At 49.3% G+C, this 27,156-nt stretch overlaps 1 protein-coding gene across 2 annotated transcripts in view; it reads right to left on the reverse strand.

Annotated features, from left to right (window-relative positions):
• The window catches only part of TET3 (tet methylcytosine dioxygenase 3), a 121,042-nt gene continuing 93,886 nt past the window's right edge, over positions 1-27,156 (reverse strand). For both annotated transcript variants that reach the window (XM_034953404.3, XM_003810356.5), the window contains 6 exons: positions 20,134-20,342; positions 18,126-18,276; positions 15,182-15,271; positions 14,507-14,644; positions 8,565-8,901; positions 1-7,784 (listed from right to left, as the gene is read on the reverse strand). In XM_034953404.3, the coding sequence (XP_034809295.1) occupies positions 6,001-7,784; positions 8,565-8,901; positions 14,507-14,644; positions 15,182-15,271; positions 18,126-18,276; positions 20,134-20,342 (2,709 nt within the window). In that variant the 3' untranslated portion in view covers positions 1-6,000. The remainder of the gene's footprint in view (positions 7,785-8,564; positions 8,902-14,506; positions 14,645-15,181; positions 15,272-18,125; positions 18,277-20,133; positions 20,343-27,156) is intronic.

Genomic DNA, 27,156 nt, shown 5'->3' on the forward strand with positions numbered 1-27,156 from the left:
TTTGAGTGCAAAAAATAAATATAAAATTTATTAAAACACCCACAATATTTTAAAGATACCAGGAGTAATACAGTTCACAAACCCAGTTGTTTGTGTAAATTATAATAAAATACAAATCAAAAAGGATACATACTTGCAATTTCTAGGCACCCTAAATTAAATTTACTGAAACACTGAGGGAGAAGGGAGGGTAAGGAGGGGTAGCTCAGGAGGCAAACCAATAAAGTGGAAGGAAAAAATATTAACAAAAAGGTAAAAATTATACAAAATAAAATTATCAGCATAAATTTACTGTACTAAGAATATCTACAGTTTAATACACATCCTATTGCCTTGAGACATTGCAAAAATCTACCATTCATCCATCAACCCCAGATAAACTTCATTTCAAGTAGCCACAGTTTACAAAGTCAAGACGGAATATTCAAGTATGGTTGTTAAGTTCACCTCCATTGGAAGCCAAGTAACCAAACAGGAATTCAAAGAGATAAGAAATAAAACACATCAAAAAGCTACAGGGGTTCTAGATTAAGTCTAATGTATTAATATGCCATTATACGACCTGCCCTTGTTTCTTTAATTGGAATACATGAAAAAGAAATGACATCACTCCTGTTTTTCTCCCCTCTTTTCCCCTCAAAAGAAAAAAAAGGGTATTGAAACCAAGAAAATTTGGAATGTTCAAATGAGCCAATTAGTTTCTTAATTTAAATCCCCGTGTGAAGAGTGATGAGTTACCCCTGAATGACGGGTAGTCAAAACGCGAAGAGGGAGCAAACAATACCACTACAAAAAGCATCCCTGATATCAGAATAGAAGCCAATGAGGAAGTAGGCCAAATCGCTCGCTGATTCTTAGGCAAAAAGCAACTTTAGACCTTGCATTTCTGTGCTGCGGTCTCTGCTCAGGGGAGAAGCCTATTGCTCTGCTCTTGCCTGCAGCTCTGCAGGAGGAAGGGCTGGGAGCACCAGAGGGGGCCACCCCTCCCCCCGCACTCGCGGAGTGCACTCGCACTCTGTGCACCTGGATGTGGGACTGTATAACTTATGCTGGGGGTATGCACCTCAAAAATGTTTTGGTCCAGGGTATGTTGAAGTTGGCCATGTACTACAGCAGAGGCAGCTGGCTAATAAAACTAGGTTTTGAGGGAGTCATTTCAAATGACAGCAACAATGACTGAGAAAGCTCAATGAGATGGGCATAGGAAATTCACATTTTATTCAAAAGCAAAACTTAAACATGAAATACAGCCAACTACGCTCCTTCCTTTCGGCGTTCCGCTATCTTAACTGCTGAAGAATGAAAAACAAAATGACCCCAGATTTTTCAAGGTCAAGTATGTCATCAGACGGACAACCTGCAGGTATCAGACCCTCATGGAATCTACTTTACTGAAGTTGTCATGATGTCCTGTTTTTGAGGTATTTAAAAAAATTATTGTGACAGTGGATGACACAAAATGGAGCTTCCTGGTGAGTTTTTAAAACATCAACTTCTGTGGACCCAAGAAGAAATTTAGGTTAGCACCAACTAAAAAGCAGCCTCAGTGGCATCGAGTGAGCAAAGAAAGCTCCTTCCTTTAGTCCGAACATAAGGGGTTACCAATGAGAGGCAGAAGCAACGCTGGGTCAGAGAATGAAGCCCCTGCCCACCATGGTCCCAGCCAGTGCCAGGGGAGGAAGGAGATCCATCTGGTCTCCCTTGGTGTGCCCTTGGGACTCCCAGAGATGTCTGCTTAGCACCCTGGGCTGCAGGAGAAAATCTGTCCCTGGCTATGAGAATGCCTATCATGCTAGGAGAGGCAGAAGTACCCAACTCCCCTTCCTCAAAAACAAAAACTCAAAAAACCCTTCGCCCTTTCTTTCACATCAAGCCTGAGAAGACAGGTGTGGAACCAAAGCACCTGCCAAGCCAGGCAGGCCCACTCCCAATCACAGAAAGGGAGATAGCTGCCTTCTCGACTTGCTTTGTTTGGCCACCAAGGGAAGAACAATACAACACAACACAACACTGCTCAGAGCAGATTATAGCACGGTAAACGGGTCTAAGACAGCACCAAAAGAGGGGAGGGAAAAAAAAAAGCCAAGAGACTGGAGCCCACCTTGTTTTTGGTTGGTTGTGGTTTCAGAACGTTGATAGCACCTCAGCAAGACAGGATCAGGGACAGTCACATTAAAACACCATAGCACCATTTTATTTAGACTATTTCAATTCATAAAAATGCTTCCTAGTCCATAAAACACACTTCAGTAACAAAAGGAAAGAGATACTGGTTGAGGCACGTCAGGGATATCATATAGTTTTCCACCAGCTTTGCCTTGGTTTGAGATCTCATGGTGATTAAACCTCTAGAAGCAAGTCTGGCTGGGTTTCTCTCAATGAAATTAGGTTATCATCGACTCATTGTCAACCGTCCTTGCACATCTACTGCTGTGTGGTACAAAGCAGTTAAGCTCTGCTACTTCTTTCCTTGCTTTAGCGCTTTAAAAATCCCTTGCTCTGCAAACTACTGTTTCCAAAAGAGGCTGGTGGAAGGACCAAGAGGGGGCGGTGGGGTATCATCTCTTTCCACGCACACCATCGTCACCTTGGTGAGAAGGCAAAGCAGTACCCATGAAGCCGGGGTGTGGGAAACATTGGCCCTGCTAAAAACCAGACCCAAAACCAAAAACCAAAAAACCCCCAAATCCATGCAACACCTTTAGTCAAGATTTCTGATGGTCAGATGATGATTTCTTGAGCTAGCACCAGTTATTTTGTGAGAACCTGCTGCGAAGCGATTTTTATTTTTAAAATCTCGTAGCACAGAACTTTACAAGCACTTCCCTTGCACGCAACAGGCAGGGAAAACAAAACAGAGCAGAAAAGGAACCAAATGTTTGCACTGCACGTGGATGGTGTCCGTGGACAGGGCACACTGGGGAGATGACTAAGACGCCATCGATTTCCGTTGCTATAATATGACTCTTCGAACTTGGTCATGCTGTTAGGTTCTTTAGTTGCAATGGCTTTATTTTTCTTCTCATGATAAAAATGTCTGTTAATCATCTTTAGGACTTAAAAAATGATAGTGCCAGTAAAAAATAAAAATTTGATTTTTCTCTTTAAGAAACCTTCAGCAGCAAGGGGGGGATAAAGAGCTGTGCATAGTTACTTTTTAAATATATGTCTAAAGCATGCTAATTTTAATGACTGAGATTTGAGGTAGGTTAGACATGTAGTGTACAAATCAGCATGGGCTTGAGCACGGCAACCACACCGCCTAACTCTGGAAACGCCATTCTGAGGGGAGTGGGGACATCCAATGGAGACTGCCTCTTGACTCACCTCTCAGCAGCCTATTTCCTACTGCAGAAACTGATGAACCAAGGCTGTTTGGGCTGGGGGACAGACGTCGCATGCTTTTAGCTTGTATTGGTTTCTCCTTTCATCTAATGGCTTTCCTACCAAAGGGTGATGAGGGGAAGAGTTTATTTAACATACATCAGGAAGATTCACACATGCCAAGTATCAGAATCACCTGGGTTACACTCGGGACCTTCCAAACCAACAGCCAACCTGGGGCTTCCACGGGTCATACAGACGGTCACATTCTCCAAATGTTTCGTAAAATATTGTATTTCTTGCTTAAGATCATTTAAAATGAAGTTTTCAAGGCACCCCCGCATCTACCTAAGCACGGAGTCAAATGAGACCTGCATAAAAGTACTGATGCGATAAGCAAAATAGCATTTAAAGGACCCAATTTTTCCTCAAAACTAGAAAATTAGCATGCTCATTAAAGACTCTGCTTCCTTTAGCTTGTCAAACTGAAGGTCAGAGGTTTTCCTATAAATCTGAGTTCTGAATAATTCTAAGTCCTGATAAGCTCTTGGGTATTTATTTCAAAAGCAATAATATTTCATTTTTTTGTCCTGTAAAATAAATGCAACTTTACAGAATATGGTAAAAGTGGAGGATAGACAAAGCACATTAAATATTCAGCTACTATTTACAATTTCTCCCACAATTACATGTTAAAACATACTTTTTTTTTCAAGTTGCTGTTTAAATCTAGGCAAAAGTGCTTAAAAAAATCTTTCACTATTTACAGTTAAAACCAGACCACATAAATGCTCAGGACATCTTACAACGACCCTCCGCCAGTGCTTCCAAACAGATACAGTAAACACCCAGAAGGCCGGTTCTCAGCTCTTACTACTCAAGGCACCCGGAAGCTCAGGAACTTGCCTATAGCGGTCATCTGATTGTTAAACATGATTCATGAAGACCCATATCTGAATACAACTGCTCAGTAAATACCTGTTCATCTCAGGGCTTGGTGGTCATCCACCGTGTGGCCACATTCCCCTCTGTGTGTCCTGATGAAGCCCCCCATTCACCACACACACATCCACATGGCTAGCATGAGATCATTTCTGCTAATATCACAAGAAAAACCAACACTCCAACAAAGTTTGACTTGGTGATGATGAGTGTTGCTCCCATCAGGCCCAACCTCTCTCAACAACATCACAAAAATTAAGCACCACATTCTCATTTCAAAGAACCGAATGAATGCACCAGAATTTCATAACAGCTATATTAAAGTGGATGAAGAGGGGAGAAAGGAAAAAAAGAAAATGATCAAATGGAGAAATGGCACCAATTAGGGAGGAAAATTATAGCAACCTGTTGAAAATGTTTGACTCTTGCACTTTAAAATTGTTAAGTGTAGGCCCCCGAACCCAATGATAGCATGGAGGAAGCAGGCTCAGGTGTGAGGCATGCACCATTGTCCAATGTGGAAATTCAGGGATCAGGATAGATGCATTAACTGTTGTTACACTGGTCTGCTGAGCTCCTGTAGGATGTGACCTGCCCAAGAGTCAAGAAAGTCCCAGCACAACACTACAGCACCAGGCTCCGCACAGCACCATGCACAGAGCACCACTGGCTTTTCACAGCTTGGGTTCAACTTCCTGTTTTTAAAGATACAGTAGCCCTTTTTCAGTATCAGCATAGACTTTGGGGGCATTTTTAAAAAAACTGCCACTAAGACAAATTCCTTCAGCTCAGCATGCATTGGCTTGGCAACATGGTGGGCACGGCCCCTAAGAACCTCGCACTCCAGCTCCAGCGTGAGGTGCTGCCTAGTGAACCATGACATCGTGTGACTCCATAAATAACGGACAGAGGATTCAGTGTGGAGACTAGCAAGCTTGAAGCCATCTACTTCCAACCTGGTTTCTGGGGAAAGCTATGCCAGCATCTCGTGGGGCTGGCCTGGGGTGCATCTGCCCTTCGACTCCAAGCTGGGGACTGGAAAAGGGACCCCAGATGGTTTTCTGCAGACTCACCCATCCTATCAGAGAGGACAGAAGCTGTCCTGAGGCTCCCTTCCCCAAAGGGAAGGGGTGTATGTCAGGAGGGATGAACTGGGTGGCTACCGTCCGCGCTTGGCTCTCGAGGGGCAGATGGCTGAGGACCTCGCCAGCGCCCGAGGGGCTTGGCTCGCCAGACCCAGCGAGACTGGGCGGGGGAGCACTACTGGCCTTTCCTGCCCATCCTTTACCATTACTATTGTCGCTTTTAAAAAATCCAATAAATACACATTTTAAATGGAATTTAAAACTACTCCTTTGTGAAAGGATACTATAAACTTTCTTTCCATTATTGTGATATACAAGGATAGAGTTTTAAAAACAAAGAGAAAATAAAAATAAAAACCCCCCAGACAAGGGGGGGGACAACTTGGAGATATAAATATTAAGATCACGGAAAAATCACCCGACAGCCGTAGTTTCTTCTTCAAAGTGCTGGGGAAGTGGGGGTAAGGGAGGGGCGGGTCAGTTCTGAGGTTTGGACCATAAATACATATATATGATATGCGCATCTATATATGTATATAGAGATAAAAAGACTTCTGCACCCCCAACCCGCCCCCAGGTATGAGGGCAAAAGCACCACAGAGACAGCTCGGGCCAGGCCCGACGCTGAGGTACGCTGGCTCCCTGGCACCTAGATCCAGCGGCTGTAGGGGCCAGTGACCTTCGTGTAGGCATAGGAGGACACGGTGACCGCCGAGTCTGTGGGCACAGCCAGTGCCTGCCGGGTGGGGACGACCCCCTTCTTCTCTTTCTGCTGGGGCTCAGCAACCACAGTGCCCCCCCACTTGCGCTTCTTCCCGTAGAGCTTGGCCTCCTGCTGGCCCAGGCCCAGCCGGGCAGCCTCCTCCTGCCGTGCCCGTGCCCTCTCCGCCAGCTGCTTCATCTTGGCTTCCCAGAGGGCCAGCCCGTGGTTGGGCTGGTTGAGGTTCTTGTGCTGGTAGAAGACCAGCGAGATGCGGGTGGGGTGGCAGCGGTTAGGCTTCTTAAGCGGCGTGGTGGCGTGCAGCTCCCGCCGGGCACACTCGATGAGGATGGAGCCGTGGGCTGGGGCCACGGCCACGCCACCGATGTTCTCGTCCAGGAAGTTGTGTTCACTGTCCGACCACAGCTCCTCCTCTTCCTCCTCCGCACCACCACCGCCCTTCTCCTCCTTCACCGCTCCCTTGCTGGGGGGCTCCTCAGCCGGCCCCTCCTCCAGGCTGAAGGGGTCCCACAGCTTCTCCTCTGACTTCAGAGCCCCAAACAGCTTCTCGCTGGATCCCAGGGGCAGACCAAAGGACTGCCAGGCCCTGTCCAGCTGGCTGGCCCCTGCGGCTGGAATCCTGCCCTCCTCTCCTTTCATGGGGTTCCACAGCTTGTCTTGGAACCCAGGACTACCTTTCAGGGCCGAGTTGAAATCCCCTGCCCCCAGCGCCCACGGCTTCTCAGTCAGGCTGGGCCCAGCCAAGGCAGAGGTGCTGTTCCCAAACTTGCAGGGGCTCCACGGTTTGCCTCGCAGCCGTCCTCCAGAGTGGGAAGCCACCTGCTGCCCCTCACCGGGGAACAGCCCCCACTGGCCATCTGTGAAGTGGGAAGGGGCCAGGCAGCTGGCCCCAAAGGAACTGAGCTTGTCAGGGACGATGGTAGGACTCTCCCCAGACGAGAACACACCCCAGCTGCCACCCACACCGTTAGTCCTCTTGGGGGACATGCTTGGGCCTCCTGAGTACTGTCCCCAAAGGTGACTGGGTCCTCCATTCTGAGATACCTCGGACAGAGGTGTCTTGCCCATCTTGCCAGCGTCTCTGGGCACAGGCTCAGCCTGGGTCAGCGGGTCTACTGGCTCTTGCTTGATGGATCTGTTGTAGCAGTTGGAGCTCTGGGCAAAGGGGGAGGGGTCCCTGGACACTGAGTGGATTGGGGGGGCCTTGGGAAGCAGATACTCCTTGGGGCCTGGGTACGCAGGCTGCTGGTGGTGAGGAGTGGGGTGGTGGGCGTCTGTGGGAACAGCCTGGCTGGGCAGCTCGGCAAACTCAGCACCACCGTAGGCCGGGCTCAGGCTGTTGTGCAGAGCGTGGAGGTCTGGCTTCTTCTCAAAACTGCCACTGCTGCCACTGTGCCCCCAGGCACCAGGACCCAGGAACTGAGAGGGGAAGACGGGGTTGCTGGATGGAAAGCCATAGTAGCTAAAAGACGGGAGAGCGTACTTGGAGTGGAAGCCATTGACGGAGGTCAGGCTGGGCTGTGCATAGTAGGAGTGGTAGGAGTACACGCTGTTCATGCTGTAAGGGTCAGAGGGCCGGCAGTTGCCCAGCACCGAGTAGCTCTCCACCACCGTGTTGCCGCTGTACTTGAAGGAGCTGAAGTGGTTCTGCGGCTCCACCTTGAGGGAGGGCTTCAGGCCTTGCTGGGACAATCCACCCTTCAGAGACAGGCCTGGGGAAACAGAAGGCAAGATGGCAGAGGGGCAGACACCACCACAGCCTGGAGAGGCCCTGGGTCGGGGACTGGGGATGGACCCTCCCTCTTTCCCAGGGATGTTTCCTCTTTTGGGACAGGCAGGTGAGGTGCTGAGGCATGTCCAGCCCAGAACGGGTCGTACTCCCTGGGCCCTGCTCAGCACAGGCCCCAGCCCCAGCCCCACTGGAGGTGGGAGGAGGCGATCCCTGCTGAGAAGCAGCTCATGCAGGGTCCACAGTACCCCCACCGACTCCTCTCCTCACCCTAGAGAACTCCAGAAGTTGTACTGAACCACCACCACCCACTCTGTGCCCAGCCCAGTTGGGATCACTGCAGGGACCAGGGCCAGGAGAATGAGAACTCAGATGCCTGCCAGCAACCGTCTCCGCCCATAAGCCCTGCTGCCCTGGCACACACCCACATGTCCTGAAGTGCTGCTACTCACCTCAGTATCTCAGAGGGGAGCAAACTAGAGCTCAGAGGGGAGCCTCTGATTCTCTGAGGGATGCAAACTAGAGGAGAAACCCAGTGCTTCCCCTCTACCAAGCTCACTTCCACGCAGATAACAACTCCTGCTGTACTTGCGTCCCCAAAGCCTCCTATCAGGCTGGCTGTGGCTGCTGCAGATACCCTTCTGACTGACAATTAAGCAGAGGCCCCAGTTCCAGTGTGATGCAGGAGGGTGCGTGGAAGAGCAGGGGCCCCCATGAGGACAGTGCCATTGTGACTCCAAGCGGGCACCCTCCCCCCACACACCTGGGTCCGACGTAATGCCCGCCAGCTCCAGGGCCTCCTGCTTGATCTTCTCCGGAGTGCTCAGCTTCTCCTTCTGAATCTTCTTCTTCTCGGCTGCTGCCTTTCTAGCTTCCAGCTGCCGCTGGCGGCAGGACTTGGCAGGCTCGGGCAGGCGTCGGACCTCGCGGGGGAAGGCGGTGAGCACCTGGATGGCTCCGCTGCCCACCTTTGCATTCTGGTTCTCCTCGCTACCAAACTCATCCGTGTTGGCCATCTTGTACAGGGGGAGAACATGCAGCTGCTCATCCTCGGGAATCTTGCCCACGCAGCGATTGTCTTCCTTGGTCAGGGTGCAGACCTGCCCCAAGCAGTGGGGGAGAGAGGACATGGGGTTGGGGGACCGAGTGCTGGGAGAGAGGGGTCTGAGCACCCAAAACACATGACCTCATCTTTCCCCACACAATCCCAATACCAGCCACTACTACTTCCAAGAGTTTGTGGAAAGCACATTGATCTTGGTTCACGGGGCAACAGTATCACCAGCATTTACAGTCCACTCATCAACTTTCAAGGCACGTTATCTCCTATGATCCTAAGAAGGCTGAGAGGAGATGAGATACCTGGCAAGGGGCCTGGCCAGGACCTGGAGGCTTGCTCTGCCCTCTGGCATAGCACTGACGCCATGGCACCACATTGCCCAGTGAAGCTCAGACCGTCCACCATTATCTTCCTTGTTCTAAACACTCAGCCTCCTTTTGCTCTTAAAATACGTTTCCTTTTGGGAGGCCAAGGCGGGTGGATCACCTGAGGTCAGGAGGTCGAGACTAGCCTGACCAATATGATGAAACCCTGTCTCTACCAAAAATATAAAAATTAGCCTGGCGTGGTAGCATGCGCCTGTAATCCCAGCTACTTGGGAGGCTGAGACAGGAGAATTGCTTGAACCCAGAGATGGAGGTTGCAGTGAGCCAAGATCATGCCACTACACTCCAGCCTGGGCAACAAGAGTGAAACTCCGTCTCAAAAAAAAAAAAAAAAAAAAAAAAAGTTTCCTTTTTATTATAAACTCTATGTGCTGATTATAGAAAATTTAGGCAAGCAAAAAGGAAACAAAACCTCCCATCCCACCACCCAGAAGTAATCACTTTAAATATCACGGTCACCTAATTGTGTACATACACAAGTACACAATTACTTTTTGCTAATTAAAGGGGGTATTATGCATATGGTCACATAATAGCTTCATTTTTTTCTTAACATAGTATAAATATTTTCCTGTGCATTAAATATTCTCCCCCAATATGATTAGAGCTGTGTAATATTATTCTACTGTATCAATGTGTTAATCTCATTATCAAATATTTCAACTTGTTTCCAATTTTTTTATACCATAAACAATACTTTTTGAAATACCCTTTTAGCTAAATTTTGTAAGATTCTTAATTCCTTAGAATGAATGTTAAGTAGAACTGCCACATACTGCCAGACTACCCTCAAAAATGATTTGGTTTTTCACTCATACCAGCAGAATGTGTTTCAACTTTCCTATATTTTTTCCATTAATTTCTTTAAAAACTTTTTGCTCACTGTTAAAATCGATCTCGTTGTTGGTGTACATTTCTCACAAGATTTGCTTTTTTATTCAAGTTTACTCTCTACTCTTGTGTTGACTATATTTTCTTATTTTCTATATTTTTGATGCTCTGGCATTTGGGGTCTTGATCCCAGAGAGGCTGCCCCTCCCAGGGCTACTTAATTCTCAGAGATAGCAAATGGCTCCCTGCGAGTGTGCCTCTGATATATGAACCAGCAAATCCAGAGCTCACACCCCCCCGCCATCTCCTTTATCAAACTCACACACCAAACCAATATTTCCCTGGGCTTAATAGAGGGCCGTGCACGAGGAACCACCCCATAGCTCAGAGCCTGCTAAAATATTCAAACTGTTCAATCCTAAACTTCCCCAGTGTAGCTACCGTGCATCACCCATTCTTCCCTGCAAAACCCCACTAAAGACTCTGGGCCATGCTCCCCACTCTTCCTCTTCTGCCTCCTGACTGGCCCGGTGCTCCCCTGAGTAGCCCCAGAGCATGACCTGCCCTCCTGTTTCTAGGATCTGAGTATAAAGTTCTTTCCTGACAATGATCCAGGTCTGCATGTCTTACCATATCTGATTAAAATAAATCCTTGGCCCATTTTAACACAATTCTCTCACTGTCTTCCTTCTTTTGCGAGTTTTATGACTTTTGCCCACTACTATATATGACTTGTCATTTTTTAAATCATGAAGTCATCTTTGCATATTAAGGTTATAATTTCTTTATCACGTTACAAATATTGTAGCAGTTGGAGCTCTGTGAATTATTAGTCATTGTTAGTGTTTAGATGACTACCCAGACATCTGAATGTATGCGTGTGTGTGTGTGTGTGTGTGTGTGCATGTATGGCTATATAAAACTACAAATCGGATTACATTATATATACATGCTATTCTGTGACCTGCTTTTCTTTTTCTTTTTTTTTCTTTTTCTTCTTTTTCTTTTTGAGATAAGGTCTTACTCTATTGCCCAGGCTGCAGTGCAGTGGTGTGACACGGCTCACTGCAGTCTCAACCTCCTGGGCTCAAGTGATCCTCCCATCTCAGCCTCCTGAGTAGCTGGGACTACAAGCATGCACAACCACGCCCAGCAAATTTTTGGTATTTTTTGTAGAGACGGGGTTTTGCTGTATTCCTCAGGCTGGTCTCAAACTCCTGGGCTCAAGTGAGCCTCCCACCTCAGCCTCCCAAAGTGCTGGCATTACAGGTGTGAGCCACCGTGCCCAGCCTGACCTGCTTTTCTTTCTTTCTTTCTTTCTTTTTTTGAGACAGAGTTTTGCTCTTATTGCACAGGCTGGAGTGCAGTGGCGCCATCTCGGCTCACTGCAACCTCTGCCTCCCGGGTTCAAGCGATTCTCCTGCCTCAGCCTCCCCAGTAGCTGGGATTACAGGCGCCTGCCACCATGCTTAGCTAATTTTTTGTATTTTTAGAAGAAACGGGGTTTCACTATGTTGACCAGGCTGGTCACAAACTCCTGACCTCAGGTGATCCACCCATCTCGGCCTCCCAAAGTGCTGGGATTACAGGCGTGAGCCACTGCGCCCGGCCTGACCTGCTTTTCTTAACTCAAGGATAACTCAAGGTATCCAGTTTGTATTGGCCTTTCAATTGTTATTATGGTGTTTTATTATGCTGAACAGAAAACTTATATTTTTATGGCACTAACTTTATTAACCCTTTCACTTAGAGGCACTCTGAGTTTGGTGTCATGCCCTACCCAGCTTGTTTCTTCCCAGACTATGTGTGGGTCTACGACTTCCTCTGCTCTGACCAGCCTCCTGTGTACTTTCTGGGTTGGACTGGCCAGCCCCAGCCCTGCTTCCTACCAGTCTGTCAGACTAACGCTATGAACAACAGACCAAAGGGAAAATCCAAAAGATAAGATGTGGCAGAAGCTGTATTTCCTACAAGAGATACTTTACAAATATCAAAAGGTAAGGGTAGCCTGATTAAAAAAATAAGTAAAGTACATAAATAGGATAGTCGCAAAGATGAAATTCAAATGTGTAAGAAGAAATAGGAAAAAATGTTCAACCTCTCTAGTAATAAACACAAATTAAAATAAGATCATATGTTTCCCACTCAGGCAGCAGGCAAAGATGAAAGAGACTGACAAAATCCAGTGTTGCCAAGTAAGTAGGAGAATTAGTGCCCCAAGCCTGTAAAAGTAAACATCAATGCAATCTCAAGCAGGTTACTGCGCCACTGCACAAATACGTGAGAAGAATGGCCTCTCCCTGTGGTTTACAGAAAGGAAATGTCTGAAAGCACTTACTGTCCATTGATAGGGGACTGGTTAAATAAATGATGGCAGAGCCATACATACAGCCTCGGAAAATGAAGTCCACTGACATAGAAAGCTTAAGAAAAGCAGGTCATAGAACAGCATGTATATATAATGTGACCCCATTTGGGTAAAATTTCATAAAGCCATTCGTGCACACATACACATTTGGGTGTCTGAATGGATGGTCATCAAACTGCTAACTGGTTATCTCTGAGATTTCAGGCAACCTTTTTAATATTATTTAAATTTTTAAAAAATGAGTCTTGTTTAGGAAAAAACAATACTTTTCATTTTGGAAGAAAATACTCCTTTTTTCAACCCCAAACTCTAGAAGCTCTGCGATCCAGATCACCTCATGGTGCTCTTGCTCTCGCCCACCTTCCAGGGCCCCCTGGGCTCCTTCGTCTCTCTAACACTGTGGGCATGCCCTTTCTGTGTATTTCACCTAGAAATCCTCACAACAGAGTGCCAGCAGGAGCTGCCCCTTCTTGCTTCTCAGTCTTGGATGCAGTGATAGAAAACAAGTGGAGAAATGAAATCCCGAGGTGGGTCCATCAATCCCCAGGGGGCATAAGCTACACTCGGAATCTGGGAGCCCTCTTTCCAGGCAGATGTGCGGGTGCCCTTGCCTCGTCCTCAGCCCCTGGAAGCCCTGTCTGCCCAGAACCTGGCTAAAAGGTAGAGCAGACAGCCAGCATCATCCCTTCAAGGAAGCCCCTAACCAAGTCCAAACCCCCTCTCTTCTCCATCTGCACTCACTCCCCTGCTGATGGCGTCGGCCTCACAGCTCTAACTATAAACCACGTGCTCTCCAGACCCTCCTTGCCCCCTGCCTACTCCACATCTCCACCTGCACGTCTAGCAGGCATCTTGAAACAGGACTCTTGATTTCTTACTCCTAAATTCAGCCTTCCCCTGTTACTTACATCTCGGTCCATGTTACCAACACTCACCCAGATGCTGAAGCAAAAAGCCTTGGAGTGCTCCTCAAGTCCTGCTCACATAACAATCCAGCCATCTGCAAATCCTCTTGGCAGTCCCTTCCACATCATCCAAAATCTGTCCCATCAGCACCTCCCCCCACTCCTGCCCAAGCCGTGTCCCCTCTGGCCTGGATGGCTGCCCCAGCCTCCTCCTTCGCCTCCTTCCTCTTATTCCCTCCCGTTCACCTCACTCTGCCCCCACCATCACACACCTCATTCTCTAACTGCAGCAGCAGGAGTGCGTCTAACTTTACAATACAAACTTACTGCTGCCCAGCTGAGAAGCCCTCAACAGCTTCCCATCACACTTAGAGCAAACCACGCAACCCTCCCCTGGCCCTCAAGGCTCCGTGTGAGCTGGTCCCGGCAGGCCTCTCCAATCCCACTCTCCCTGCCCCTTGCAGTAAGTTACTCCCTTCCTGTTGTTCCCTGAACACACACCCAGCCTGCTCCCCGCTCGGAGCCTGCACACATGCTGGTCCCTCTGCCTGGAGCACTCTACCCCCAGATAGTGGCTCTCTCACTCTCTTGCGCCATTCACATCTCAACTTAAACGTCCCCTCCTCAGAGCAGCCTCTCATCTAAAACAGCATCTCCTGTTGCTTTATCCCTCATCCTACTTCATTTTTCCCTCTTGGCCTTCATTGCTACAGGACATTCCCACACATACTTGGGCAGGAACTTTGTCCGTTTCATCCTGCAGCATGCAGAGCAGTGCCTGGGCACAGCTGGTACTCAATACACATTTGTCCAAAGAATGAATCAAGGGTTTGTTTGCATTTAAATCCAAGTGTCCACAGAGACCGGGGCCCACGCTTTAGATAACTGGGCACTCCAGGTGCTTGAGGGGCTACATCCTGCAGCATCCCCCTAAGACACAGACACAAAGCCAGCCTTATCTGTTCAAGGGTTTTCTGGTGAGGTTTTCTCTGGGAGGTGGGCGAGGGCAGGCCGTCTTGCAGGGAACCTTCCAGAGTTCTGAGGATCCTGTCTCCAGGTCCCTCCCTACCCTCAGCCTGCCTTTCTGAAAAGACCACGGTGGACTCCCTCCCACAGTTGCCCCACAGGTGGGGCTATGACAGGGCACAGGCTTACCACGGTGCACCCATTGTAGAGGTTATGCTGGTCCTTGTGGGCGTGGGCACAGAAGTCCATGCAGGCCGTGACCCCCGCGAAGGGCCGTCCTTCCTTCAGCCCCAGACGGCAGTCAATCGCTATTTCCTCGTTGGTCACCTGTGTAGACAGCCAAGGAGAGGTGCTCACATGACCTGAGGTGAGTGGCCCCGATTCTGCACCTGGGGAGGCCAGGTCTTGGAAGGAGGGATGTTAAGGATGATAGTCACCTTGCCCTTCGACTGCAGGAGGGAGGTTTTCTGGCTGAGAGGCCCCAGCTACAAAAAAGTTACTTTCAGTCTCCTGTAGGAATTACTTCCTTCTGGGTTATCCCAAGTCCCCTTGCCTTGTCTAGGAGATACAAGGGTGACAGGTGAGAGAAACTCGGGCCTCACCAGTGGATACCAGACCAGAGGAGGTGGATGGGTTACCAGGGGAAGGGAGAAGACCAGGATAGAAGAGGGACGGTGTGGGATGCAGGTAGCCTGGTGTAAAAAAGGGGTTTTTATCAAAGAACTACATCATATCGCTTTACTTCTAGACTAGGCTCTTCCCATAAGAGAGTAAAAGAGCCCACTCTCCCACTTCCCACCTTCAGAGCCTGAGCAGAGATGTGGACGGTGACATGTGGGCAGCAAAAGGCCCAGGGCCCGTTACCTGGTTCTGATAGGCCTGAGGGGCCAGTCGCTTGTACAGGGGAGCGACTTCGGTGGCCAGGTCCTGGAAACTCTTCCGGAGCACTTCTTCCTGCAGAGAGAGGGGCAGTCACACATCCAGAGCAGCCCCGCCTGGCAGACCCTGCACCCTGGAAGTGGATTGGCATTCTTGAAGCATCGTGGGGGAGAGGCTGGGAGGGAGGTGTTATCAGGTGTCTTTCTGGCCTTTCCTTCAGGAGGGCTGTGGTGCTGTGTCCACTTCACAGCTGGGGACACTGAGGCTCCCAGGAAAAGCTGTGGAAGCCACGGCCTGAAGGTCTAGTCATCCTGACTGCTAAACTACTGCTCCTTCAGGCTCCCGCCCAGTTCAGCCCAGAACATATCAAACGCTTCTTGCTTTCGAGTGCTGAACACCGTAGGTCAGAGGTGCGGCACAGTGGGACTGAAAAAGCCAAGAGCAACAACTGTGGATCTTTCCTCCCAGGCTACAGACAGGAAGAGAAAGGCAGGCAGGATCCATGCTAGAAATTCCACAGCCAGCCCAGCCCAGCCCAGCCCAGCTCAGAGCCTGTCATAAGCCAGGAATACAGACAGACTTCAAAGCTCCAGCTGCTAGACTCGTACTACGTAATGTTATTCACAAACCACATGTAGCTACAGAAATACAGATGAATTCTAATTTTTTTTTTCTTTGAGACAGAGGCTCACTCTGTCACCCAGGCTGGGGTGCAGTGGCATGATCTTGGCTCTCTGCAACCTCCATCTCCTGGGTTCAAGCAATTCTCCTGCCTCAGTCTCCCGAGTAGCTGGTATTAGAGGTGCCCACAGCCGGCTAATTTCTTTTATATTTTTAGTAGAGATGGGGTTTTGCCGTGTTGGCCAGGCTGGTCTCAAACTCCTGACCTCAGGTGATCCAACCACCTTGGCCTCCCAAAGTGCTAGGATTACAGGCGTGAGCCACAATGCCCGGCCTGAATTCTAATAAAAATTAAAGCAATTCAGTCCCTCGGTTGCACTAGTCCCATTTTAAATACTCAGCAGCTACACGTGGCTCCTGTATGGACAGCAGAGAATGTTTCCACCATCACAGAAAGTACTGTGGGACAGCACTGCTCTACGTGAAGCAGCAGCCCCTGGTGACATGTGGCAGAGAGTTCCAGGTATCCACAGCCTCTGTCTGGCCCTCCGAAAACAAGCAGGGCTTGAAGGGCTCCTAGGACACCACGAGCACAGGCACAAAGGGTTTATGAAGAAGAAAGCAGGAAGAGAGGAAAGAGAAAAAGAACCAAGCACACAGAATGAGAAATGGAAGGTGGAGACCCACAGCTCAGCTGTACATCCAGTGGGGTCGCCAGGGCTGCCAGCCACTCTTGACCAGGCCAGCCTGGGCCAGTGATGCCAGGCCACCTCCCTGCCTGATGTCCAGATGCTGCCACCAGCACAGCAGGGGGTGAGGCTTGTGAGCTCTAGGGACACACAGGCCTGAGTTTCAAACCTGCCTTCACCATGAACTAGCCACATGGGCTTAAGGAAGCCATCTGCCTCATCTGTAAAGTGAGGGGTAACAGTGCCTAGATCACTGGGGTGGAGGGGTCGTGAAATCATCTGAGAAACCTATGAGGGGCTTGGCAAAGTGCTTAGCACATTGTAAGAGCACAGGAAGTGGCGGTTGGTAGAACAGGGAAAGAATTTGAGAGAAATTAAGCCAATGTCTTTCCATTCCTAGTAGTTCTTAGGTCCTGGTAGCCCCAGGGCTCCATTCATTGAAGCAACCACATCTGCTGCTTGTAGGGGAGGGTGAATCTTACCGTAAATAAAAATCTAATAACAAATTAGACTATTTGCATACAGGTCTATTAGACTATTTAAGTCTAAAAGCCAGGTCTGGGGTAAACAAAGAGTTCTGAATTTGAAAATGCTTCCTTTTTCTTATGAGGACCCAAGCTTGGCAGTCAGAGCACAGAAGGTGACATAGGCTTTGGTGTAGAGAGGGTGTCCCTGCGCCACGGGAAGTGGGAAGCCCTTCTGGTACTAGGAGCTTGGAGAGATTTGGAAGGTTGCGACTTGAGTTCACATATTTGGATATTTGTCTGTATCCTAGCAAAGGAAGCCAGCACTCCACCCGCTCAGGAGCCCAGGCAGGAGGAAGGTAAAATGGCAGACAACCTGGATAGGCTTGTGCCTTCCTTGCATTTGGAGCTGAGTGGAGACCGCCTCTCAGGAGGGCCTTTGCCATGCAGGCATCAGAGGACAAACAACAGAGGGGAGGCGGCCTGAGCAGATGCTCCGGCCCCCACAGCCTGAGGGCGCCTTCCCCTGCTGTCTTGGGGCTGGGGGAGGCCCTGCAGAGCAGGGGTCTGGGTAAGGAGCCTGCAGAGAGAAGGTGCCGTGCCTAGCGGTCATACTGTATGGACACCAGTCCAGAGCCCAGGGACCAGGCCAGGCCCCCAGCATGGAGACTGCAAGGGCCCGGATGACTGCCCAGAGACGTCTGTCCGGCAGCCAGGCAGGGTGGGAGATACCTTGGGAAGTACAGCAAAGGCCCAGAGGATGGCCCACATGCGGGAGACCGCCTTTCCTGCTAAACCTCACACCTAGAAAGGTGTCCTGGGAAGATGGGGGGAAGAAATGACCTCTGAGAGGGCCAAATTCTGACAAGCGATTTGAATATGTATCTTCGATATTTGGAGTATTTACCTAAAAGAGATGGTTTACATTGGAAGAGCCTGGGGCACCCGTAACTGCTAAGTCTAATTTTTCACACTTGGTGCCCTCCACACACCCCTTATTTCACAGCAAGATAAGGTCAGCTTTTAAAAAAACGAAAACAAGTTCCACTTCCTGCGCATCTGAGTCATGGCGTGCCAGTCCTACCTCCCGCTGGACCATGAAGGACGCCAGGCGAGAAAGGATGGGAGGCAGGGTCCCCGCCCAGCTCTGCTTACCTCTTTGGGATTGTCCCCTGCGAGGCGGAACTTGCGAGGTGTCTTGCTCCGAGCATACTTGCAGCCGTTGAAGTACATGCTCCAGGAACAACCAAAGGAGAAGGAGGCACCACAGGTGTTGGGGTCTTTGCCTTGGCAAGCGCAGGTCCGGCTGCAACACACAGCACAGGTCAGGGATACAGATGCAATATCCCTTCGTTCTGGAGTATTCCTCCTCCCTCAAGGGGTGGCCCTGCTGAGCCCTGGCACCCACCAGCCTCCCAGTGACTGAGACTCATCCTTCCCCACCCCCAACCCCTTTCTCAAGTTTCCTTGAGTAGGAAGCCAGATCTAAGCAGCCTCTGCTGCCTGCGCCACTGCGAGCCTGCAGGTCTAACACTGAGTCTGTTGCTGGGAGTAGCACATGGGTTTACGGAAGTAAGGGGGAAGAATCTGGCAAAAACCCATTAACGTTTATACTTTCCCTTAACTCTAATATCTTAACCAGCTCCAGCACAGGCCATATGAACAGGGAAATGATGTGAGCCCCAGGGTTTGAACGTGCCTATTTCCTATAGCCCAGATGCTAACAGGCCTTTCAACAAAGTATACTCAGATGAAAATTAACGCTTAATACAATCTGGAAACAACCCAAGTGCCCCTAACTGGGGAATGGATAAGCAAACTGTGATAGATCCACACAGTGGATTACGACTCATTGATAAAAAGGAACGAGCTACTGACACACACGTCAACACAGATGAACACTGAAAACACTATGTTCAATGGAAGAAGCCAGACTCAGAAAGCTACACCCTGTATGATCCCATTTACGTGACATTCTCACAGAGGCAAACCTACAGGAACAGGAAACAAGACCGGTGACTGCCCAGGGCTAGGAGAGGGCTTGCTTATAAAGGGCATGCATGGGGCACTTCGGGGGGAAGATGGAACTGTTCTATGTCTTTTTTTTTTTTTTTTTTTTTTGAGACGGAATCCTGTTCTGTTGCTCAGGCTGGAGTGCAATGGCACGATCTTGGCTCACTGCAACCTCTGCCTCCTGGGTGAAAGTGATTCTCATGCCTCAGCCTCCTTAGTAGCTGGGATTACAGGCATGTGTCACCACACCTGGCTAATTTTTATATTTTTAGTAAAGACAGGGTTTCGCCATGATGGCCAGGCTCATCTCGAATTCCTGGCCTCAGGCGATCCACCCGCCTTGGCCTCCCAAAGTGCTGCGACCACAGGCATGAGCCACCATGCCCAGCCCTGTTGCATATCTTAATTGTGGTGGTGGTAGGTACGTGACTGTAAACATTTGTCAAAACTATATACCTAAGAGGATGAATTTTATTGTAAATAAATATACCTTCATTTTTAAAAATGGGAAAAACTCTGATAAGGGCAGGGTTTTTTTGTTTTTGTTTTTGAGACAGAGTCTCACTGTTGCCCAGGCTGGAGTGCAGTGGTGCAATCTCAGCTCACTGCAACTTCCACCCCCCGAGTTCAAGCGATTCTTCTGTCTCAGCCTCCCGAGTAGCTGGGACTACAGGTGTGTGCCACCACACCTGACTAATTTTTTTATTTTTAGTAGAGATGGGATTTCACCGTATTGACCAGGCTGGTCTCAAACTCCTGACCTTATGATCCACCCACTTCGGCCTCCCAAAGTGCTGGGATTATAGGCATGGACCACGCCTGGCCAAGGGCAGGTTTTGTAAATATCTTCGATACCTTCTATTTATGGGGCACATGTACTTCACACTCGCTAATATCATTAGTGCCAGTGTTATCGACCTGGGGTTTAACGGTGAAGTCAAACTAGTAGACCCTCCGGAGCCAGAGCTAGAACCCAGCTCAAGCAAGATCTGTGGATATGCCTTCCTCAACCACAGTCCTAACTGTGCAGGACAAACAGTGCCGCAGAGAGGGCCCCTAGGAGCCTTCCCCAGGGTTGCCTGCAGTCTCCTGTATTTGCTGCCCAGGACCCTATAGGTGGGCCCTGGCCCTGCAGCCCTCTGCTACATACTCATCGTTGAGGCCGCATCTCCGGCTGGTGGGGTTCCCATACTTCCGGAGGGTGTCGGTGAGCTCCTGGTAGAGGGTGTCTCCGAGGCTACGGGGAATGCCCTCCCAGGCCAGGATGAGGATGACGATCACAGCGTTCTGGCAGTGGTGGCCTGCCCGGTGCCGCACCAGGCAGAGTAGCTTCTCCTCCAGCGTGTGCCTGCGGATCACCTGCAGGGACGCAGGGTGTGAGGGGCAGGAGCCAGGTACCCATGCTCCTCTGCATGGTGCCACCCCTCCCTTTGTCACACAGACCCAGGGTGCAGGTCTTAACGGCAGGGTTCTAGGGATGTCATGCCCTGAAGACAGCAACCTTACAAGCTAAGAGACCATTATTAGGGAACAAATAGGGAACATTATTAGGAACAAATGTTTTGTTAGGGAACAAAAACATAAAAGTTATTTTGAGAGTGAAATAAAAAATAATTACCACAAAATCTAAGTTGCTGATGACTTACATAGGCTTAGGAGTAAAAATACACAGATAAAAATTGTAAGCCAAAATACAGTCAGATTTTTATGTTATCCTAAAACATTTGCAGAGAAAATGCTGCCTACCTGTGTGTTTTTAGTTAACATGCAAGGGGCTTGGCACTGTGGAAAACAGTCTGGCAATGCCTCCAAAAGCTAAACATAGGATTACCATATGATCCAGCAATTCCATGCCTAGGAATACACTCGAGGGACTGAGAGCAGGACTCAGGCAGATCCCTGAATACCCACGTTCACTGCAGCACTATTCACAACAGCCAAAAGGTGGAAGCACCCCCAGGGTCCATCGGTTGATGAACAGGTAAGTACGACGTGGTATAGACAGACAACCAAGTATTACTCAGCCTTAAAGAGAAACAAAATTCTGATCCATGTTACAACATGGATGAACCCCAAAAACATGCTACGTGAAATAAGCCAGACACAAAAGGACACATAGTACATGATTCCACTGACATGAGACACCCAGAACAGTTCCATTCAGAGAGACAGAAAGTAGATTAGAGCTTACGAGGGCCTGGGAAAGGGGAGAATGGAGAATTATTGTTAATGGGTGCAGAGTTTCAGTACAGGATGTTGAAAAAGTTCTGGAAATAGACTAGGTTGATGCTTGTACAACAACGTGAATGTACTTAATGCCACCAACCTGTACACTGAAAAATGGTTAAAATGTTAGATTTTATTTCTACACAAACTTTTTTTTTTTTTTTTAGAGTCAGGGTCTTACTCTGTTGCCCAGGCTGGAGTACAGTGGCATGATCATAGCTCACTGCAGCTTCAAACTCCTGGGCTTAAGCGATCCTCCCACTTCAGCCTTCTTGAGTACCTGGGACTACAGACACACGCCACCATGCCTGGCTAACTTTTTAAAATTTTTTAAGAGACAGGGTCTCACTATGTTGTCCAGGCTGGTCTTGAACTGCTGGGGCTCACGTGATCCTCCTGCCTCAGCCTTCCAAAGTGCTGGGATTACAGACATGAGCCACTGCACCCAGCCTGTTTATACACTGTTACCACAATTTTAAAAATGTACTACACCAAAAACCATTGAATTATATGCTTCAAATGTGTGAACTGTATGGTACGAGAATTGTATCTCAATAAAGCTACTTTTTTTTTTTTTTAAGCGAGAGCCCTGGCCATCGACTGCTCTGCTGCTCAGGATCCAGGTCTGAGGTCTGGGTTCTCATTAATTCCTAAACACTGTCCTGGTTTATAAAAAGATGTCAGGGCCAAGAGGCCTGGGAGCTGGGGAAGGAGGTGGCTGAAAATTGCCAGAGAATGCCAGATAATTCCATGACCAGATAAGATGTGAGGGCCTGTGGGCAGGGGAAGGATAAGGGTAGACTGGGAAGGGCTCCGAGTGTCAGGCCCAGGGGCAGGGCCTTGAGGCAGGAACTCCACGCAGGATGGTGAGCAGGGGGCTTACATAAAGAGTTTCATGCTTTAGAAAGGGGGGGCAGAAAATCGGGAGAAGGGCAAGACGGGGAGACCAGCTGGAACACCATTGACATAATGCAAGCAAAATGAATAAAGTCCTAACTATGGCAGGGGGTAAGAAAACAGGAGAAGAATGGATTCCTGAGGCTGAGGGACAAGGAAAAACCCTGAGTGACTTCCACACTTTGTGGCTCAGGAGACTGAGTGGGCATGGGTGTGGTTTACTGGCAAGTTAACTGGGAGCATCCTGAGGCTGAGGTACCTTAGAGCAGGGGTCTCTGACCCCCAGGGTGCGGACCTGTACTGGGTCTGTGGCCTGTTATGAACTGGGCTGCACGGCAGGAGGTGAGCAGCAGGCGAGCGGGCGTTACCGCCTGAGCTCCACCTCCTGTCAGATCAGCAGCAGCTTTAGATTCTCATAGGAGCACAAACCCTATTGTGAACTGCGCATGTGAGAGACCTAGGTTGTGCACTCCTTTTGAGAATCTAATGCCTGAATGGTCTTCCACGAAACCAGTCCCTGGTGCCAAAAAGTTAGGGACCACTGCCTTAGAGCACCTGAGTGGTCTCTAAGGATACCCCCCAGAGTGGGTCTGGAGGTCAGGAGATGCTGGGTTGCAGACAGACCTGGTCACGAGTGGGTCGTGCTGGGAGACCCTGAAAGGGGTAGCCAGGCAGGCAATACAAATGAGGAAGGTGGGCCGGATGCAAGACTAGTGGGTGGTGTGGACCGTGGCAAAGTGAAAAGCATCTGCCCCATCAACAGGGGGAGGCCAGGCCTTATTGCCATCAACTACCGCCTGGGGGAAATTCCAGCCCAGTGAGGCTAATTCTTCCAATTTTGAAGAAAAAAACGGAAATCCAGATTTTACATAAAATCCCTCTCCAAAAACATGAGTGCTCCAATTTTCTTTTTTTTTTTTTTTGCTGTGGAAAAATATACGAACAATTTACCATTTTAATCATTTCAAAGTACACAGTTTAGTGGCATTAGGTATGTTCATATTGCTGTGCAACCATCACAACCACCCATCTCTAAAATTTTTTCATCTTGCACAACAAACTCTGTTCGTTAAGGAACTCTCCATTCTCCCCTCCTGAAACCACTGTTCTACTTTCTGCCTCTGTTTCTCTTTTTTTTTTGAGACCGAGTCTTGCTCTGTTGCACAGGCTGGAGTGCAGTGGCATGATCTCAGCTCACTAAAACCTCTGCCTCCTGGGCTCAGGCAATTCTCCCCACTGTCTCCAGAGTAGCTGGGACTACAGGTGCATGCTACCACGCCTGGCTAATTTTTTGTATTTTTAGTAGAAACAGGGTCTCACTGGGCTGGGTGCGTTAGCTCATGCCTGTAATCCCAGCACTTTGGGAGGCCGAGGCGGGTGGATCACGAGGTCAGGAGATCGAGACCATCCTGGCTAACACAGTGAAACCCCATGTCTACTAAAAAATACAAAAAATTAGCTGGGCGTGGTGGTGGGCACCTGTAGTCTCAGCTACTTGGGAGGCTGAGGCAGGAGAATGGCGTGAACCCAGGAGGCGGAGCTTGCAGTGAGCCAAGATCGCGCCACTGCACTCTAGCCTGGGCGACAGAGCGAGACTCCATCTCAAAAAAAAAAAAAAAGAGAGATATGGTCTTACCAGGCTGGTCTTGAACTCCTGATCTCAGGTGAGCTGCCCACTTGGTCTCCCTAAGTGCTGGGATTACAGGCGTGAGCCACTGCGCCCAGCCTACTTTCTGCGTCTGAATTTAACTGTTCTAGGTACCTCATATAAGTGGAATCATACAGTATTTATCCTTTTATGACTTGCTTATTTCACTTAATGTAATGTCCTAACCATTGTTGTAGCATGTGCTGGGATTTCCTTCAGACTTTGAAAGGATACTTTGCAATGCTGAACAAAACACATCTCTGGCCATGAATTCCTGCTCTGAGGCACGGCAAGAACGGTGCTTCCCCACTAAAGCATCAATTGTATTATTCTTTTGATATGTGTATTTTGGCTATCAGTAACACCTGAACACGGTATTAAATCAGATACTGAGTTAGAACTCTCTAAGTGATTGCCTGGCTTCCTGCAGATTAGGCTGAGTGCATCACGGGCATCGACGCACATCTGTGGACACTGATAAGGCCATGGTCTCTGTGACTAGGGTTTGCGAGGCACTATGGTCAACTTCTGCTCCTGGCCAGGGGGAATGCAGCCAATCACACACTGTGTGAGGCATTCAGAGCACACAAGTCACCCAACCAGTCATGGCCGTGACTGAGGCCATGCCATTCTGGTTTCCCAAATGGCAAACACGCAATGTCATTAGACACAAGCAGACAGCTATCTGTGGCCCATCCTCACAGGCCCCTGGGTGCACTAAAAAAACTAAGAAAACAGCACAGAGGAGTTCCCTACCCACACTCCTATGAAGGAGCCTGGCAGGATGAAACATAAAATGTCAAAGTCAAAGGCTGACAGAGGCACAAACACATCCATACCTGAGCAGAGCAAGAGAGATGGCTCCAACTCAGCCACAGGATCCTCAACAGCTCATCCAGCTTCTAGGCAGAATTCCCTGAGCACCAGACCAAGAGTAACATAACCCCCAGCAGAACCCCAACCCTGTCTTCCCACAGCTCCCACCACGGTACTTGGTTCTAACACCTGTAGCTTCCTAAGTCTGTTTTACTGTGTCCCTAATGAGCCTACAAGTACCTGCCTTCTGATCTCTGTGACCTTTACACACCAGTACGGGCAGCATCTCTGGAGTTCTTTCCCAGAGCCCATCTTGCTGCCAGGTGTTGCCTTTGGCATGCCTCTGTTGTTCTGAGCCTTCAGAGTGCAACCAGGGCACGCCTGGAATCTTCCGTATTTTGTACAGGCCACCTTAAAATCACAGATGATCAGAGGGCTCTCTGGGCTGATCCACTGCTTCCTAGGTCATCCTCTCAACACACATTTGCTGGGCACCCATGATGTACCTTGACTGTGTCCCCAAATCCTGGCCAGTCAAGTGCAGAACATGTGAGGTACACCGCTTTAAGCTGAAGGTATGGCTGGGGGCTAGGGAGAGGCTGAAACACAGGCACAAATCCTGGTTGGAAAACAAAAGCCAGGCTCTGGACACTGGACCAGGCGGGGTGGGGACATGCACAGGAGACACTGGATGCCTGCACTCACCCGTGGCCACAGAACCGGCTCTGGGCTCCTGACGCTACACTGCCACCAAGAATAATCCATCCTTCTAAGCATCTGTGGGTCACTTTCCCTGCAGGGCAGGGAGAAGGAGCACCCAACTCCTCTTCAACTTCCAAAGGAGGTGGAACTCTTTAAACCAAGCCCTCTTACCAAAAAACATAGGGTATTTGGCAGCTGTGTAGCCAAAAGAAAACCCCAGAAATCCACCACACTAAAGGAGATGGCCAGAAAAAATAAAGCCCTCAGCACTGCCGTTTTCTTGCCACTACAATAGTTCTGTGATTGACCACCCATTTGCTCCTCCCATAAAAAAAAGTATTTCCTCTCCTTTTCTCTTCACTCATCAGACATGGGAAGTCCCACCCTCTGCAAACACTATCAGCACCTTCTATGCTCACCCACCAGGGCTCAGTGACACCCACGAGTTGTTCCCTCCTTGAATGTAACCTCCAGTTCACTGCGCCCCATGCGTCCTGCTCTGGGCATCCGTCCACAGACCCCAGAGCAATGGCATACTGAGGACAAAGTTCCTGCCCCTCCATCCTCCTGCCTTCCTCTTCCAGCCCCAGGAACTGGCCCCAGTCTGCAGGCAAGTGTGCTCTTCCCAGCCCTCAGTGGGGCCACACGAGCCCTGGCCAGGACTTATCGCTTTACCACTGTATCCGGGGTCTAGAAATGCATCTTCTTTAAGCCACCCACAGGACCAGCTATTCTTTAAGGGGCCAACTGTCTTGAAGCTGGAAAAGTCTCCAACTCTACCTATGCTCCAAGATCTTCATTTTTATGTCCAAGACTTTGGAATTCCTCAATGACTGCATGAATTAGCAGGAGAAAGGGGCAGCTGTCACTCTACGGCTGACGTCTTTTCTCTGATGGGTTCTCTGGGGAGGTAACACCCCACCATGATAAGCCACATCAGACTTCTCACTGCAATGACCACCTCTCAAGAGGGTAGGGGCATCCTGCTTCTTCATACTTATGAATACACTAAGTGATTCCAGATTCTCTGGTTGTATATAATTCTGCAATGCTGACTAAAAATTGCTAAAAATAGTAAACTTGGTAGTTCAAGTTCAGACACCTTTTATTTTCACCAAACACAAAGACACAAAGGCACAGGGTGTATACCAGGTAAAAACAGGCACATACGTCCTACATATGTTGTAGCATATGTCAGAATTTCCTACAACATGCACAGATGGACATATGCTGACAGGGGTTATCTTACCCGCCTCCCTCACAGTCAGCCACGGGTCTGTCCACCCAGCCTCTCTGCCTTTGCCCACATGATTCTCCTCACTGGGAATGCTTCCTCCCTCTCCTCAGCCTGACTAGTAACGGGCCAGTATTCATGGCCCCTGGCACGCTCACCTCGGGAAACCTAGCTTGAGCATTCCTCCTCCTCTGAACCACAGCATCAAGTCTGCCTCTCAACGACCCCAGTCTCCACGACTTTATTTCATATGTCTCTAGAGCACAAACAGCTTGAACATAGGGACCGAGCCCTCGTCTTCCACCCATACCCACTGCCCAGCACAGCGCGAGGCTGAGCTTGCAGGCACCCGAGGAACCTGGCTGCTCCTCCTCAGCACTTCTTCTGCAGAGGCAGATGCTCTGCTATTTAAAGATCTCCCTGTGGACTGGGAGGGCAAGGTCAGAAGGACTCTGTTTGGTGACTTGGGGTCTGAGTCACTGATGTTCTCCCTGTGAAGATGTCTAGGTTGCCTGGTAGGAAACTGCTTAGAAGCAAGGCAGAGGCAAGACTGGCCCACAGTGCTGCCCGGAGCCCTGGCCTCTTCCCTCAGGTTGGATCTCAGCATGCTAGCCTTCAGGTTTGTCTCTGGCTTCCAGGCAGCAGACAAA

Source organism: Pan paniscus, chromosome 12, assembly GCF_029289425.2.
Source record: "Pan paniscus chromosome 12, NHGRI_mPanPan1-v2.0_pri, whole genome shotgun sequence".
In the NCBI taxonomy this organism is placed as follows: domain Eukaryota; kingdom Metazoa; phylum Chordata; class Mammalia; order Primates; family Hominidae; genus Pan; species Pan paniscus.